Below are 19,131 nucleotides of genomic sequence, written 5' to 3'. Positions count from 1 at the left end.
AAAGAAACAAAAAAAATTATTAGCTATTGGAATTTTATGTGAAATTTGTGGGAATTTAATAAAATATATTAAAAAAAGATGTATACCTCAATTTCTTTCTCCATCCAGGCCCTCTGCCCCTTCCTTTTTTCTCTTTCTACCTCTCTCCCCCCCGCCTCCTCTCTCTCTCACACACACAAACAAACACACACATACACAAACATGTCCCAAGGCAGCAAGGTGCCAAAACCAGGAAAGTACAGTCATACTTGGATGTCAAATGGAATCTGTTCCAGAAGTCCCTTTGACTTCCAAAATGTTCGAAAAACAAAGCAGGGCTTCTGATTGGCTGCAGGAAGCTCCTGCAGCCAATTGGAAGCAATGGAATGTTCGGCTTCCAAAAATAGTTTGCAAACTGGAACAGACACTTCCAGGTTTGCGGCGTTCAGGAGCCAAAACATTCAGTAACTAAACTGTTTGAAAACCAAGGTACGACTGTAAAAGGGAATTTACCTGCAAGCGTACAGGATTCATGATTTTTATCTCTCTTACAAAAATCCAGTCACAGCATCCAATATACATCAAAGAGTTTTGCAAGTGGTGCTTTGACTTAGTGCTGCCACGTTCTCTCCGTTTTGTCATTATTTGATCTTCTTAAATCAGTATTAATTTAAAATACATTGCACCACGCAGTTACACACACACATTTCAAGTCTGTACCTGAAAACTTATTGTGGTGGAGGAATTCCATCTGCAGCCTTTGTCCTGACTTCTTGGCTAACAAGTATGGAGTACTGTAGACAGGATCTCCGGTAGCGCACATCACATCTGCTCCGCTAAACAACAACATCATTGTTTCCAATACGTCCTGCTTAACTACCGCAGCACACAGGGCCTGATCATAAAGATGAAAAGCATGAGCTACAAGTAGAACACCAAACAGGAAGGAATTAATGACTCTTATTGCAATGGGCAATCTCAGCGATCTCGTCACACTGTAGCCGATGCATTCAGCTGAAATTCACGCAGCAAGGTCAAAGCTCGCCACATTTCACAGCAAACTATCATAAGGTTATTAAATCACAATGTGCTACAATTATTGGGGGATTCGTAGGTCTGGACCAACATCCATTTTTTAAGAGAGCTTAGCTTGTACAGGAACTATTACTAGCCCTGTTCAGTAGGCAAATGGGTTATAAAAGGTAAAGGTAAAGGACCCCTGGATGGTTAAGTCCAGTCAAAGGCGACTATGGGGTTGCAGCACTCATCTCACGTTCAGGCCGAGGGAGCTGGCGTTTGTCCACAGACAGCTTTCCTGGTCATGAAGCCAGCATGTCTAAACCACTTCTGGCACAGCGGAACACTGTGATGAAAACCAGAGCACATGGAGATGCCATTTACCTTCCCGCTGGAACAGTACCTATTTATCTACTTGCACGGGCATGCTTTCGAACTGCTAGGTTGGCAGGAGCTGGGACAGAGCAACGGGAGCCCAACCCATTGCGGGGATTCGAACCGCCGACCTTCTGATCGGCAAGCCCAAGAGGTTCAGTGGTTTAGACCACAGGGCCACCCACATCCATTATACAGAATGTATATGTACACGTACACACCTAACCTTTGTTATTATTATTATTATCAATAATAATAATAATAATAAATTTGTATACTGCCCCATACCCACAGGTCTCAGGGTGGTTCACAATGTAACATCACAATATAAAACCACAAAATGCGTAATAAAAATGAAAACAAGAACCATCAAATAAACCACCCCCTCCCCAACACATTTTAAAAGGGCATTAGATGTCAATCAGCCCAAAGTACTTGTTTGCCTGTTGCCTAAACATGCATAATGAAGACTCCAGAATCCAGCCACAATTTTCACACATTCAGCTAGACTGCTGAGCAGAGCACATGTTGTACAATTTGTATGTGCACAGGGTCCCTGATCATGCATGCAAGATGCACATGTGTAGGCATTCTACAGGGAATTTGAGCTAGTATGTGGATGACAACAAGGCACCATAATATCACCTCTTCTCTGTACAGGCATTTATTTGCCATCTGAGCAGGGCTTCTACGCATGGAGGAAAATGCATGACACTTGGGTTTAGCCAGAAATGTAGGTCACAAATTTATGGGGTTATGCAAATACGTATTTTTCTTTTTTCTCTTTTTGAGCAACATTAACCGGGCTCTGACTTCTCAAGGCAGAGAACAGTAAGAAAACCTTATAAGGCTTTATTAAAAAATGCTACACAGGAAGCACAAACATTTTACTATTTGTTTCGGCAATACTGGTGACACATCGATGCCTCTAGAGGATACGCTAGCTCAACTGATTATGTTGCTGGTCCTTGTCAACCTCTGCAGATCAAAACAAAATCCTTTCTGAACACTTACATTTAGAAGTCACAGAACAGATGGAACAAACTGAAATATCTTCATTTAACCCTAGCAGTGTAACTACTGTCACTTGGCATTCTGGAATAAAATTGTAATAGTGCTGCATGCCCTACATATAAAATACAGAGCTCTCTTAGGTGAAGCCAAGGTCTTCCTTGAAGTTCTAACGTTCCTCCCTCTTTGAACAACAGACCTTCATGCCATATAACAAGCTATCTTTAAATCTCTACACCATTTCAAAAGCAATTTGTTATACAGAGCATGAAGACCACTGAAAAATTACAAGTTCAAAGCTCCCCTTGGAGGTATAGTACTAGCTATGTGATTCTCTGGATTCTGGCCTTCATAAATTGCATACAATAAAATTAACGATTAATTGAACTATTAATGTGAGTTCATCAACATACCTAACAAAAGCCAGAAATAATTGAATGGGGGGGGTGATTGTATCTAATATTAGTCCTAGTTTGATCCTCTGGCTCTGCAATGCTTCTGCCTGTGGGATTTGCTGGAGGGGGTGGGTTGGCCACTGGAATCATGACTTGTGTTTAATCAGTGATGTTTCTTAGGATTTGGGGTCCACCCAGGGACAGCTGTGAGCCAAGGCTTCCTGCATTGTAGGGGGGTTGGACTAGATGACCCTTGGCATCCCTACCAACTCTACAATTCTATGAGTCTATGAGCTGTGGTCTATATATGGGCTATATACCGAAACGCCATTTGGCATCGGTTGAAGTTTGGAAGGGCATGGTGTATCTATTTGCTCACTTTGGCAATAAAGCAAACTAGGTTTTGGCTAGTCATTTTTATTGCACATCTGTTTGGTTGTGCCTTTTTTTTATAAAAAAAAAACACCTTCCTGTAATCTTTCTTCTCCTGGGTGTGTCAGTTGAGTTGTGACAGAGAGCATCAACAGAGGACATCAACAGAGAACAGTCCAGTTGTGTGTTCAATTAGTTTGGGCTACTTATTCCTTTCTTTACATAGATATGACCATTTAATAAAGTTGTGGCCTATTTAACCCCACAGTTCCTCTAATCTTTTCACAGACTGGACTCTAATCTACAAAAGCACAATGTCATCCAGATGTTTTGTACCACAGGCAGCATGACCAATAGTGAACAGTGATGGGAGTTATGGTTCAAAACAAAATTGGTGTTAGTCTTTACTGTGCCCATATTCTTTGTGTGTGTGTGTATATACACAGTGGTACCTCGGGTTAAGTACTTAATTCGTTCCGTAGGTCCGTTCTTAATCTGAAACTGTTCTTAACCTGAAGCACCACTTTAGCTAATGGGGCCTCCTGTTGCTGCCGCGCCGCCAGAGCACGATTTCTGTTCTCATCCTAAAGCAAAGTTCTTAACGCTGGGTTAGCGGAGTCTGTAACCTGAAGCGTATGTAACCTGAAGTGTATGTAACCCAAGGTACCACTGTGTGTGTGTGTGTGTGTGTGTGTGTGTGTGTGTATCACACACAACAAAAAGAGACAGACAATCCACCACCTCAAAAAAGACTAGCCCTATACCCCAACATTTCTTCCAGATTTACCTGGTTTAATTCTTCTTTGGTTTTGTACAGCAAAGTGCTTTTTCTGAATCTTCCCTCTTTATATTTCTGTGTAATAAAAGTTAACCTCCGGTCTGTTGGGGCATCCATACGCAACTCCTCATCGGGCTGAATGTTTCCTTCCCAAAAGCTATTTGCCCTTTTATTCCCTATCACAATAAAAAGCTGCAGAAGGAAGAAAGCAAACTTAGTAAACATCTAACACTTTGCTGCCTTTCCATGACACCCAAAATCAGCTACATGAGGTGGCCGTTTCACTCTGTCTAAACATGGGACTTGCTCTGCTGCTTCTCCTAGCCAAAGGGACTATAATGGAGGCAAACTTCATCTTTGAGGACGGGGAAAGGGTTGTAGGTGAGTGGTAGAGTATGCAGAAAGTCCCAGGTAAATTTGCAACATCTCCAAGTGGGGCTAAGAGAGAATTCCACCTGAAATTCTGGAGAACCACTACCAGACATTGTAGACAACCCAAAGATAAAGGGAACAGTGTTCTGACTGTGTAAAGGCAGCTCTCCCATGCTTTCTTAGCATCTTATTGAACAAAATCTTGTTCGGCAGTTCATGTGACTTCAGCAGGCATTAGGTAACTGCACACATCATCAAGCACATCAGCAAAGCCATATGAGCTAGATATACACTTTTTAAAAATGAAACTCTCAGGAAGCTGAATTCTATGCTCTGCCATACATTCTGCAGGTTTCCTAAGCTCCTATCAAATCACATCATACGCATAGCCCTAGCAATATCCCAACACAGGATTCCAAGGAAAATGATGAAATACCCATATTTTTTGCTCTATAAGATGCACCAGACCACAAGACGCACCTAGTTTTTGGAGGAGGAAAACAAGAAAAAAAATATTCTGAATCTCAGAAGCCAGAACAGCAAGAGGGATCGCTGCAGAGTGAAAGCAGCAATCCCTCTTGCTGTTCTGGCTTCTGGGATAGCTGCGCAGCCTGCATTTGCTCCATAAGATGCACACACATTTCCCCTTACTTTTTAGGAGGGAAAAAGTGAGTCCTATAGAGCAAAAAATGCGGTACTTAGAAGGTACAGATGAATTAAGGGGCATCTGTAGAAAACCAATTATGTACCCCAACATTCCTTACAGACTGACATTTTGCCATTTTGGAAACTGGAAAATGTGGGGAAATAAATGAAAGTATTATGCCAGTGAAGTTCTTTAGAAAACAACAGCAAGCTCTAATAGCTTGGCATTAAGGAGAACTTTTCAAAGTACTGAAGTCACTTAAGAAAATAAAAAGAACGTGTTTTGTTTAATACGTGGTGACAATGAGCTTCTATTTCCACAGTAAAACATAAAACAGCCTTATTTTTTTATGTTAATATATTTATCCCCCACACTTTCTATTCTAAGAAATCTGGCTCAACACGGGGGGGAAATCCTCACTGCCATGGATCAATAAAAAGCAATAAAAAATTAAAAAATCAGCACAAAACAATGAAGCACAGAAGCATTTCTATCAAGTGGGAAGGGATTTCAAATTAATAGACAAATTCCTCAGGAGCATCATTACATGCCACGAAACTTCACAATAAATGTTTACTTTTCCCACTGATAAGGCTTGTCTCTCCTATTCCCCTTCCGCCCGACTGTTTCCTACCTCAATGAGTTCATTACTCCAAATGCTGGCATCCATTTTGAGGCTTCGGACCTTCGAATCTCTGGGTCCTAAGGATCTGTGCTGCCCTGGGTCAAAATAACAAGATGTAGCACGTTTCAGGGTTAGAAATTAGGGACAGAACTTTGATAAACAGATAAAGGAAAAGAAAGGGGTGCGCCTACATCATGTGGCTTACAATATATGGCTGGTGGGCAAGATTCTGAACTCCTTCACCTGTGGATCATTTTGACAAGCAGGTTGGATCATCTACTTGTCTATTACCTGACTTCAAGTAACCTATTTTTCCTTCACAATCTAGCTTGCAATCAAGCCATGCTGCAAAGGAACATTTGTCCTCAGCAAGGTGGATCGATTCAAGCTGGGATGTGAAGGAAAAATGGTCCTTTGAAGGGATCGATTGGATTGAAAAAAACCTCAGCAGTGGCTTCAAGCTCCATTTTCACCAGGGGTCAGCCACACTGTATAGAGTTCCCAATCAGGAATTCCAGAGTAACCAATCCTAGGGAGTGCCCAAATTTAAAGGTGCTGAATACAAGCCCTGCTTGCAAGGGAAAAATCAAGAGCACACATTCCTTTGCAGCCACATCTTTACCTGTTTCACATATTTGACATCAGGTGTAGGGCAGGTGGGCTTCATAAAATCGTAGAGTTGGGAGGGACCTTATGGAGAATCTCAACTAAAGCATCCATGACAAACGGCCTTGACTTTGAAAAAACAGTTTTATGGGCCAAACTATGATCCCTAGTGGATGTAGATTTGCCCCTGGGCTGGAATTTCCTTGTGCCTGATTCAACTGGTCTGTAGGTAAAAAGATAAAGGACCCCTGGACGGTTAAGTCCAGTCAAAGGGGACTATGGGGTTGTGGCACTCATCTTGCTTCAGGCCGAGAGAACCGGTGTTTGTCCACAGACAGGTTTTCAGGTCATGTGGACAGCTTGACTAAACCACTTCTGGCACAACGGGACACCATGATGGAAACCAAAGCGGATGGAAACACTGTTTGCCTTCCCACCGCAGCGGTACCTATTTATCTATTTGCATTGGTGTGCTTTCAAATTGCTAGGTTGGCAGGAACTGCGACGGAGCAACGGGAGCTCACTTCATCACGGGGATTTGAACCTTTTGATCAGCAAGCCCAAGAGGCTCAGTGGTTTAGACCACAACACCACCCGCATCCCTGCTCTGCTCTGTAGAACCCTCTAGGACATTGGGAGTCATTACAGATCCCACATACTATCCCTGCAAAGGTAAAGGTAAAGGTACCCCTGCCCGTACGGGCCAGTCTTGCCAGACTCTAGGGTTGTGTGCTCATGTCACTCTATAGGCCGGGAGGCAGCGCTGTCCGCAGGCACTTCCGGGTCATGTGGCCAGCGTGACAAAGCTGCATCTGGCGAGCCAGCACAGCACACAGAACGGCGTTTACCTTCCCACTGGTAAGCGGTCCCTATTTATCTACTTGCACCCAAAGGTGCTTTCGAACTGCTAGGTTGGCAGGCGCTGGGACCGAACGACGGGAGCGCACTCCGCCACGGGGATTCGAACCGCCGACCTTTCGATCGGCAAGTCCTAGGCGCTGAGGCTTTAACCCACAGCGCCACCCATGTCCTATCCCTGCAAAGCTGTACAATAATTTCCCATATCATTTCATATGCTACACTTAAAAGGGATTTATCAACTATATCACAATTTTGAAAAATTAAACTGGGCTCTTGGAGCTATAATAGGATTAAAGCCTTTGCACTAAATCAGAAATAAATATGGCTGAGACACACCATGCCCTTTAAGGTAGGCATGTTGTCTGATGGAACACTCAGTTTCTTAATTACCTGCACACTTCTTACAAATGACAACACAGAGATTGATGGATGCCCAGTCAGGATCCGGTTCCTTGCAGTCAGCACAGGACCTGTTTGAGTCATTGAACCAGATCTTCTCAGCTACTTCATAGTCAGAGAGAGTTTCCGCGATAGACTGCTGTAGTGCTTCGATCCACTCCTGCTTCTCTTTTTCAGACTCTGCCGTAAAGCTGAAACCCATTGACAAAGGGTCCTCCAATTAAATACAAAATAGATCAGGCCTATTTGTTTTACCAGCTATTAAGAGATGTTAGCTGCATGAAGATGAGAGCTGAGCATCAAGATAATCAAATTAATGCACATTAAATGAACCTTAAAATAAAAACCCTGCTTTGCTTTCTTACCTCAGTTAGTATTTGCCAACTTATACTCATCACCCTTATATATCATGCTTATGACAATATTTTATTCCCTTGTTAATTATGCTGTTTTAAATGTGCATTTTATATTTTACTTCACTTAGCAATGGTTTTTTTAAAAAAGTTTAAGATTTTTTAAAAACTTTGTGCTAAATATGTATTCTGTAGTTGACCTCCTTTGTAATGTTTTGTTTTGAAATCTTTAAGATATTTTAGTTTTCTGTTAATTATGTTGCTTTGACTCTATACTCTATATTTGACTTTCTTCAGATTGTTTTGTTGATGTTTTGTTGATGTTTAAATATTCTGTAAACCGCTTTGAGATTTTTCTTCAAAATATAAACAGTATAGAAATGAAATAAATAATAATAATAATATACAAAGGGTGTGCATTGGATCTGTGAGGAAACCAAATAATGAGGCTTTCCTCACTCTCGGAATCAAACTGTGATGTCAGGAAGCCTCCTCAATGCAGATCTGGGTTTCCACAAAGACTCATATGTTGCTCTGTTGTGTCTGTCCTTTCTGTCTTGTATACAGTGGTATACAGTGGTACCTCAAAGTGGTACCTCAAAGTCGAACAGAATCTGTTCTGGAAGTCCATTCAACTTCCAAAATGTCCAGAAGCCGCAGAAGCAGTGTCGAACATTCAGATTCCAAAGAACATTCGCAAACCAGAACACTCACTTCTGGGTTTGCAGTGTTCAGGAGCCAAAACATTCGACTTGCAAGGCATTCAGGATCCAAGGTACGACTGTACCTCTATCCTCTTCTATATCTACGCTTTGCAAGAAGTGAAGTTGTCTAAAATATTGCCTGTACACTTAGGAGTTCTGGATTTATTTCCTTTTGTCAAAACACAGCAGAGGACTTAAACAAACAAACAAACAAACAAAAAAGTCAAAAGATTCATTTAAGTTTTTCCATTAAAAATAATAATTCCTATCCTGCCGTTTCAAACAAAAGCAAGCAAAAAGCGAAACAGAGTTCTGAATTCTACAGGCAGCATCCTAGACAGCCTCGTGCTGTAAGTCTCATTGGAAGCCTACCAGAGGACACAAAACAAGGACCAGAAAAGATGGTATAAAGTATTTGTTAAAGTACAAGCAAGAACAGTATACGCCAAGTAGCCATCTCTTCATTATTATTATTTTATATGATTTTTATTAATATATGTGATATGTGATGAGTTTTTGATGTTTAATGATGTTATAAATTTGTCTTTATTGGAAAATCTCTTCATTATTTCACAGTAAGAAAGAACAAGAGACCAGTTGCCCTCCCATAAAAGGCAGCAAGCTGGAAAGAGGGTCAGAGCACAACGGTTGATTTCTGTTTGAAACAAGACCCTCTTGGCGGGGTCAATGCTGTGAACCACTGTTGTGAGTTCAGGTTGTATATATGTGTAAATAAACCATATATCCTAAAGATACTACAGTCTCTTCTGTGCCTCACTCCCGAAAGGAAACACAAACCCTAGGTTACCATGCTTGGAACCTCTAGAACAGGGATAGGCAACCTAAGGTTCGTGGGCCAAATGTGGCCCAATTGCCTTCTAAGAAGAGAAGAAGAAGAAGAGTTTGGATTTGATATCCCGCCTTTCACTCCCTTTAAGGAGTCTCAAAGCGGCTAACATTCTCCTCTCCCTTCCTCCCCCACAACAAACACTCTGTGAGGTGAGTGGGGCTGAGAGACTCCACAGAAGTGTGACTGGCCCAAGGTCACCCAGCAGCTGCATGTGGAGGAGCGGAGACGCGAACCCGGGTCCCCAGATTACGAGACTACCGCTCTTAACCACTACACCACACTGGCTCTCTAAATCTGGCCCGCAGATGGTTCGGGAATCAGTGTGGCTTTTTACATGAATAGAATGTGTCCTTTTATTTAAAATGCATCTCTGGGTTATTTGTGGGGCCTGCCTAGTGTTTTTACATGCGTAGAATGTGTGCTTTTATTTAAAATGCATCTCTGGGTTATTTGTGGGGCATAGGAATTTGTTCATTTTTTTTTTCAAAATATAGTCCAGCCCACCACATGGTCTGAGGGACGCTGGACCAGTTCATGGTTGAAAAAGGTTGCTGACCCCTGCTCTAGAATCCCTTACCACTCAGAGATTGGGATGGCATGCAACACTATTCTTGCGCTATAGAACAGGGTTGCCATACATATGGGAATTCCCAGGCATGTCTTCTCCTGGGGGTACTACATGCCCATCTAGGGGGAATTAAATATTTTAAAGCAAACATCCTGGATTTGGGGTTTAATAAAAAGAATTGTGTGCACAGGCAGCTCTGGTTCAGGCTCGAACTCTGCCGTGGGGGACCCGGGCTCTGGTTCGGGCGACCCGGGTTCTGGCATGGGCGGCTTCGGCTTGGCGGTGGTGGTAGGGGGCTATCAGGCAATTGTCTTGAAAAAGCTCAATGACTTTTTGTGTCCAGGTTTTTACCCTCTTGAAATATGGCAACCCTATGCAACAACAGCTGCACAGATGTTACTAGCCCAGAGGTGGAAGGAAGGAACAACGTGGGCCAGGGAAGAATGGCAAACCAAGTTCATGGACCACACTGAAATGGCAAAATTAACTGGGAAGCTCAGAAACCAAGAGGACAAGAACTTTAAAAAAGAATGGGGGGAAATTTTAATAGATCTACGAGACCATTGTAAACAGATGAAAACATTAGCAGGGTTTTAACCACATTTGTAAAATAACAAAAACTATGGAAAATTTAGAGGGACAAAATATTTGGATAATGAATTTATATGCAGGTGTAAATATTAGCATTAGGATCCATGAAGGGAGTGGGAGAAAGTCGTGAGATTCAGAGTAATCTATGTATATGGATTTTAAAATGATTTTGTTATATGTTGTTTATTTTTAAAAATCAAACAAAAATTATTATTTTTTTTTAAAAAAGAAATATGGCAACCCTGCTACAGAATAATAATAATAATACTTTGTGTAGGTGGTTTCAAAGGTTCTCAATAATAGTTTCCACAATTATTTACGTTTGCATTATCGGAACAAGTGTTCCAGGGACTTACCTAAAGCTCTTGTAAGGTGTGATTATTTCGAAAGATTGTTTGGCTGTGCGGTCTACCTGTCTCACATTAGCTACATTCATGGGGATTATAGTGATGCCATATCCAAGTTTAAAATCCTAGAAAGGGGGGGGAGAGGGAACACATAATTATGAAACGGCATATAATAGTTTTTAACAACAGTGATTTACCAAAAATGAGGGAAGGCAGTATTTGCCCACTCAGCTCCAGGTGACCTTGCTTGTCTTCCTGGGAAACACCTGTATCAAAGATCAATGCATTGGGAAGGCAAGGAGGAAGTTATTGTGATTCCCTTCAGGACTGGATCCATTGAGCTATAAAACTAGGGTTGCCATACGTCCAGAATTTCTTGGAAATTCATCCTTTGCAAACAGCGTCCAGGCGGAAATCGCTGGAATGTCTGGGGAAATCCAGTCACAGCCCATGTCGGTAGTGTAGATTTTGGCGATTTTCGTTTAAAATAGCTCAGAAACTTTTTTTGCTCAACAACTTTGCCAAAAACAAACTCAAAAACCTTTGTGCCCAGATTTTCACTTTTTGAAATATGGCAACCCGAATAAAACACCCAGCTCAGATAGTGTGCCAGGCCAACATGGGTGAGCCAATCTCAGCTAGTTGACCCTGAAAGACTACATCAAGTCTCCCCTCTGGAGTCACCATGAAGGTGCCACCTTCTTCTTTGAGCTTAATTTGAGTACCATTTATTTAATATATTCATACACTGTGTAATATTTAAGGCAGCCGGTAGCTGGTTTACAAAATAACAGAGGCAATATGTACAATATAACAAGCAATGAAACAGAGAAACTCTAATATAATATATTGCAATAAAACAATAACACCCCCACCAAAACAAAATAGCAGCAGAGTCTGAAACATATTTTGAGCCGGGGACTTTTTGCTGTCTTAGTTCTTTAAAAGAAAAAGGGGGAAAAGCTACGGTCTTATGTCGGGAGGTGGGGTATCCTGATTGATGGTTGGTTTTGCTCAGGCATAAGCAAACTTGGCCCTCCAGATGTTTTGGGACTACAACTCCCATCATCCCTAGCTAACAGGACCAGTGGTCAGGGATGATGGGAATTGTAGTCTCAAAACATCTGGAGGGCAGAATTTTCCTACGCCTGATTTTGCTATTGCTTCGATGCATTTATTGTACTTTTACTGAATGCTTCATTTCGTATTAGGAAGCATTTTCATTTGTTAATGGCTTGTTATTGACATGAGGTACTTTGAGTTCAACTTGATTGCTGGGGAAGCTACATATAAATATTAAATTAACTCAGATGTATCACAGTTGCCAAGCTATCCTTGTCTGGGTATGAGTGCAGCTACGTACAGGCACTACCAGCCACTGAGGCCACCTGGGCCTCATGTGTCAATGCAAAATTAAAAAGTACCCTCATGTTAAACACTTGATCCTTCAAGGAGAGTGTTGCCCCATCTAGAACAGAATGTCTACCCACATCTTGTAAAAGTAAAGGGACCCCTGACCATTAGGTCCAGTCGTGACCGACTCTGGAGTTGCGGGACTCATCTTGCTTTATTGGCCGAGGGAGCCGGCGTACAGCTTCCGGGTCATGTTCTGGCGAACCAGAGCAGCACACGGAAACGCCGTTTACCTTCCGGCTGGAGCGGTACCTATTTATCTACTTGCACTTTGACATGCTTTCAAACTGCTAGGTTGGCAGGAGCAGGGACCGAGCAACGGGAGCTCACCCCGTTGCGGGGATTCGAACCGCCAACCTTCTGATCGGCAAGTTCTAGGCTCTGTGGTTTAACCCACAGCGCCACCCACATCCCACCCACATCTTACACACCCCTATAAATCTTTTGTGCTCAAAGGAAATTCAGAGAATTAAGCACACGGCATCCTGGGAAGCTTATGTAAACTAGGTCTCAGACCGTAAGACTCCTAAGGTTGGTGTTCTTCAACCCCCAACAATTATTGCAAAGTAGGTATGCAAAATTTTCAGTAGAAGAGAAGAAGAAGAGTTTGGATTTGATATCCCACCTTTCACTCCCTTTAAGGAGTCTCAAAGCGGCTAACATTCTCCTTTCCCTTCCTCCCCCACAACAAACACGCTGTGAGGTGTGTGGGGCTGAGAGACTTCAGAGAAGTGTGACTGGCCCAAGGTCACCCAGCAGCTGCATGTGGAGGAGCGGAGACGCGAACCCGGTTCCCCAGATTACGAGACTACCGCTCTTAACCACTACACCACACTGGCTCTCAATCCATTCATCACTTTGGGTCATTTTTCCATTTCCTTTTCTGCGTTGCTAGTCCTCACTCACTTTTATGACTCCAATAAAACTCTCTCCTTTTGCCTTCATTTATTTCTTAAATCAATGGTGATCTACCTGATGTATCTGCTCTGGTACAACACAACGATTTCTCTGGAGACTCCATAGAGGCTTATTAATCCACTCCTATCAGTCGTATGGGTGGAGAATCAGCACTATAATCACCTGTCAGCTTGGGCTTGGCAGCACATTATGTAGCAATGATGTGTACGGTAAGAGGAGGGTAAACCAGACATAATATATAGACTTGGTATGAAGAAAGGCAGAAAGTTCCTGGGATATTTAACCACAATTTAAGCCCATCATCCTTAGCTAACAAGACCAGATTTCCATCTTCCAAGCCAGAAAAGCAAATGGTTTGGGGTCTGGCACAGGGATGACCTACTGGTTCCCTGTAGACCAGAACCAGCCTCCGCAGTAATCTTATCCAGTCCCTGCAACTCACTCCAAGTTTGGATCAAGATACACAGTAAACATCTTTCCACAATTTGCCAAGAACTGTCAATCACTGTCTCTGGCTCCATTTACCATTGGCCTCTTTGCCTTCTGCCCTGCCAGACTCAATGGGGACCAGCCACCATGGTGGACCAATTGTCAGAATCAATATAAGATGTTTCCTAATAAGCTCTTAGAAGCAATTTCAGTTGTCTTTAAGCAACATCTTCTTTATATAACTATTATTATGCAATCATTCCACAGACTACTGTGAATGCTACTAGATTATCTACAAGATTAAGCTGTATTCAGAGCATGGGACTTGAAACCACAGTTGTGGGGGCCATTCCAAGAAAACAACACCCACCCTATGCGGAGATCTTACTTTCATAGGCTTCTTTTTTTCCTTGTTCTTTTTCCCAATATACAGAAAGAAAACATCACATTTTATCTCACTACTCACATTTCAGAGTGCAGAGAGCTGCAAACTTTGGCTTTAAAAAGCCAAATCTATGTTAACTTTGCAGTTTATACTTTTAGCTAGGGCTTTTTATTTAGCCAGAACTCATCATAACTCAGTTCCAGCACCTCTCAGGTGGGCACCATTGCCATTATAAGAGAACGAGGGAGGCATTCATGGTGTGTTCCGGAACCTCCTTTTCTAGAAAAATGGCACTGCTTTTAGCTCTCACACTGCAGTATCTTTTAGATTTTGACTGCCAGTAGTAACCATTGCACAAATCTCATGCAACTCTGAGATCAAATTGGAACTAGAGGTTTTCCAGTACACAGGTCACACATTTAAACAGTACCCTATACCAGCTATCAGGAACAAGCCAGAAGTTAAGGTTAAAAGTGAATAGAATTCTCTGGAGTGATGAGGATACCAAGCAATAACAGAGGAAACACAAACATAAAGAACATAGTACAGTGGTACCTCGGGTTAAGTACTTAATTCGTTCCGGAGGTCCTTCTTAACCTGAAACTGTTCTTAACCTGAAGCACCACTTTAGCTAATGGGGCCTCCTGCTGCCGCCGCACTGCCGGAGCACAATTTCTGTTCTCATCCTGAAGCAAAGTTCTTAACCCGAGGTACTATTTCTGGGTTAGCGGAGTCTGTAATCTGAAGTGTATGTAATCTGAAGCGTACGTAACCTGAAGTGTATGTAACCCGAGGAACCACCTTAATCATGTTTACTTCAAAAATAACAGAGTACAGTTGCAGCCTGCAGCTCCTGCAGCCAATCAGAAGCCCCATCAGATGTTTGGCTTCCAAAACAACATTCAAAAGCCAGAACACTCACTTCCGGGTTTTGATCGGGAGCCGATTTGTTTGGGAGCCAAGGTATTCGAGATCCAAGGTACAACTGTATTTCCAGAAGTTTGTTCCCACAAGATGCAAGACAGTACGTTAAGAGGCACACTTGACACTCTGCAGATCAAGTACACAGTACGCAAATCAGTTGTCTAGCAAACATCCCAAATAATCTCACATAAGCAATAAGCAGAAGAGGATAACAACAGCCAAACTAGATAGCACACAGCAAGAAGGGCAACATACCGATGCAATCGAACAATCCCCATTTGCACAACAAGAGTGCAATTCCCTCTCAACTGGGCTTCTCTAGTATAGGAGCTGAACACCATAATAATTAAATGGAGCTTATTCAGAATTTCACACCCTGGTGACTAATGGACTCCAGCAATTGTGATCACATTACGTCCCCAGCTCTGTTCATTTATATTCAGATGTCTGAAGAGTCAATATCAATGACTGGCATTTGCTTAACAGCTAGCAATAATGAAAAGATTACAGAATCAAAGACCCATGAAAAGAGTCATTTCGTCCAGCCCCATCATTTTGACAAACCCCAAGATGTTCATCCCACCGGGCATTCATGCTGGTTGTTTAGAACAACCTCAGTCATGGTCAGGATCTCTTCGGGTATGTCAGGGGAAAAGAGGAAATAAGCTCTCTGTGAAATTTTCATGGATAACCGCAACCAGCGCCGCAGCAAATTTGTTTTATGTCTGAGCTGCATTTAGCCATTTCATTATTCCAGTCGCATAGGGCATTTCAGCTCCCTCTTTCCAGCAGTACCCCGGAAATTCACCCCAGGATTCAGGGGAAATGCAAAGGGATGGCAACAGAAGAGGAAATTTGCACCCTTTTCTCAGTGCTTCTGTAGAAAAGCTGTGTGTCCTGCTCTTCCTTGGATCCCTGGCAGACTCCAGCAGCCTTGTTCATCTGTTTACCAATTAGCATTCCCTTAACAAAACTATTATATCTGTCTCATAGCAACATGAGTCATGAAATCAGTTCCTTCAGGCCTCATTTGCTTGGTTCCTCTGCATCAAAACTCCTCAAATTTCTCTTAATCATCTGCTAATGTTGTCCAAGTTCTGAAATTGGACCAAACAGAATGGGACTTGCCACTTCTGAAAATGTATCAAACTCCATCACTACCCTTCCACTTGTCCTTCCTCCTCCCAGGATTGTAACCCTCAAAATGCATCTGGCTAAGCTGTCATTTTGATTATTCCATGCATCTCCTGTCTGGCCTCCATCCTTGTTGCTTCTCTAGTCGATCAAGTACACAGCTGCTAATGGCAAGTCCCTGTCCTCCTCTCCCCATTCACTTGCTCCCTGCTTCTTTTTCCTGCTGCCAATCAAATGGAGGCTTCTCACTCTCAAGAACCTCATCAAATCTCCATTTCTATCACACCCTCTTGCGGGGAGAGGAAGGGAGAGTTTTCAGATGGCAATGCTTTATTTTTAAAAAGAAACGTTTGTCACTATTTGAACATGAAGAGAACTTTCTTAGTCATCTTAATCAACAAGCACAAATTGAACAAAATCTTGTGGCACTTTAAAGAACAGAACCTGTGGACCTTCAGAGGTTGTTGGACTCCATCTCCCATGAGCCCCAGCCAGCACAACCAACACTCAAAAGATGTTGGGGCCACTGAAGTCCAACAACATATGCAGGGCCATCCATAGGTTCCTCATCCCACAAATCGATTGTGACATATGGCTTTATGGGTCAGAGCCCACCTAAGTAGTGGCCAAAAACAAGAAAGTTACACTTGGCATAATATTACGAGGCATTACTTTTTAGCATGAGAACCCTTTAACAACACCATGTGCATGTTTGCAAATCCTCAGTAGATAGTAAAAGCCAAACTAAAAATCTCAGTGAATGGTTAGGCCTATATGGGAAAACATAGTCACTTAGGTAAGTCAGTCCCATGTTGTTCAGGGCTATATATGTCAGCAACATCACCTTGAACTTGACCCAGTAGCAAGTTGGCAGCCAGTGCAATGCTTTAAGCAGCAGTATCACATGTTTGTGGTTGTATGATCCAATCAGCAGCCACACAACTGGGTTCTGCACCACCATTCTGGATCAACACCAAGGAAAGCCCCCCATGAGCGGCTTGTTGTAATCCAGTCTTGAGGTTGTCAATGCCCAAGTCACAGTGGAAAGCCTTTCCTGGTCTAGGAAAGGCTGTATCTGGTGCAGCAGGTGAAAAGGCTGCTTGCCACTGGGGCCATTGGGGTCTTCAGTGACAAGGATGGAACATGGATCACCCCCGGTGTACATACTTCATCCTTTGGAAGGAGTGCAGCCCCATCCAGAAAAGACAGTCTGCTTATCTCCCAGGCCCAGGAATCACCCGTCCACAAGACCTCCTTCTTGTCAGGATTAGGTTTCACATTATTGACCCTTGTCCTAGTCACCACTGAATCCAGAAACTCATCCAAGGCCACACCCAATTCAAATATAACTGAGAAACAGAGCTAGGTGTCAGCATGCAAATGACCAAGTGCTCCAAATCTCTTGGTGCCTGTTCACTGACCCCATTAATAACATGCCTAATATGATTTTTCAAGCACAGAACCTTTTAAAAAAATTAAAGCTTATATTTTAAACTCTTATGCTAATTAGTAATTAACCTAGAACTGATTATCTCCAAATCTGGAAGAGTTGTGTACAGCTATTAACCAAATGAAAAACAACAAAGCCAGCAGACCTGATGGGATACCTGCCAAAGTCTTCAAAGTGGGCGGAATTGAACTTACACAACAACTTCACAAGCTCATCGGAAAAAATCCGGGAGAGAGAAGAAATCCCAGTAGACTTTAGGGATGCCAAAATTATCAATCTCTTTTTTTAAAAAAAGTGACTGTGTAAACTATCAAGACATCTCTTTACTAGCTGTAGCCAGAAAAATTCTTACAAGGATCTTAGCTAACCATCTCCTAAGAATCTCCGAGGCTACCCTTCCTGAATCCCAAAATGGTTTTTGACCATCTAGGGGGACAGTGGACATGATTTTTACCACTCGACGGCTTCAGGAAAAATGCAGAGAGCAAAACCAATCCCTGTATATGATGTTTGACCTGACTAAGGCCTTCGACACTGTAAATCGTAATGCCCTGTGGACTGTCCTTCTGAAAATTGGCTGCCCAGATAAATCTTTGAACATCCTTCGGCTCCTCCATAATATTACAGCAACAATCGCGGATAACAATGGATCTCAATATGAACCATTCACAGTGGAATCAGGTGTTAAACAGAGTTGTGTTATCGCCCAACCCTATCTATTATTTTCATTGCCATGATCCTACACTTTGTCGAAGAGAAACTCCCCACTGGAGTAGAAATCATATACTGAACAGATGGAAAGCTCTTCAATCTGAGCAGGCTGAAAGCAAAGAGTTAGATCACCATCCGTCATAGAGTTTCAGTATGCTGATGATAACGGAGTGTGTGCACACTCAGAGGATGCCCTTCAAACCATCCTAAATATATTTCGCAGAAGCTTACGAAAGCTTGGCCTATCGCTCAACATCCAAAAAACCAAAGTGCTGCACCAACAATCACTAAACAACCCCTCTGCAATGCCACATATCCAACTCAATAGTGTAACATTGGAAAGTGTCAATCACTTTTCCTACCTGGGCAGTTATCTTTCCACAAGGGCCGACATTGATGCCGAAATCCAGCATCGCCTGAGCTCTGCAAGTGCAGCTTTCTCCCGATTGAAGTGCAGAGTGTTTGAGGACTGGGACATTCGCAGGGAAACCAAAATGCTTGTTTACAAAGCTATTGTACTACCAACCTTACTGTATGCTTGTGAAACATGGACCACTTTTAAATGCCATCTCCAACTCCTTGAAAGATTCCATCAATGGTGTCTCCAAAAAAAAATTACAAATCACTTGGGAAGACCAGCGAACAAATACCAGTGTACTGGAAGAAGCAAAGATCACCAGTGTTGAAGTGATGATTCTTCAACATCAAAATAGTTAGATTGGTCATGTTGTTCGGATTATCATCTTCCAAAGCAACTACTCTATTCTGAACTTAAAAATGGAAAGTGTAATGCTGGTCGTCAACAAAAGAGGTTTAAAGACTTTCTCAAGGCAAATCTTTAAAAATGTAGTATAAACACTGACAACTGGGAAACACTGGCCTGCGAGTGCTCCAATTGGAGAACAGCCTTTACCAAAA

General features: G+C 42.4%; 1 protein-coding gene across 3 annotated transcripts in view; it reads right to left on the bottom strand.

Annotated features, from left to right (window-relative positions):
• Nucleotides 1-19,131, bottom strand: part of ARAP2 (ArfGAP with RhoGAP domain, ankyrin repeat and PH domain 2) — a 125,553-nt gene that overhangs the window by 58,995 nt on the left and 47,427 nt on the right. For all 3 annotated transcript variants that reach the window (XM_053402549.1, XM_053402548.1, XM_053402547.1), the window contains 5 exons: nucleotides 10,859-10,974; nucleotides 7,428-7,627; nucleotides 5,580-5,665; nucleotides 3,937-4,119; nucleotides 700-874 (listed from right to left, as the gene is read on the bottom strand). In XM_053402549.1, the coding sequence (XP_053258524.1) occupies nucleotides 700-874; nucleotides 3,937-4,119; nucleotides 5,580-5,665; nucleotides 7,428-7,627; nucleotides 10,859-10,974 (760 nt within the window). The remainder of the gene's footprint in view (nucleotides 1-699; nucleotides 875-3,936; nucleotides 4,120-5,579; nucleotides 5,666-7,427; nucleotides 7,628-10,858; nucleotides 10,975-19,131) is intronic.

This window comes from Podarcis raffonei, chromosome 9, assembly GCF_027172205.1.
Source record: "Podarcis raffonei isolate rPodRaf1 chromosome 9, rPodRaf1.pri, whole genome shotgun sequence".
Classification (NCBI taxonomy): Eukaryota; Metazoa; Chordata; class Lepidosauria; order Squamata; family Lacertidae; genus Podarcis; species Podarcis raffonei.
Note: the sequence above shows the minus strand (reverse complement) of the source record. Positions and strands in the feature narration are given on the sequence as shown.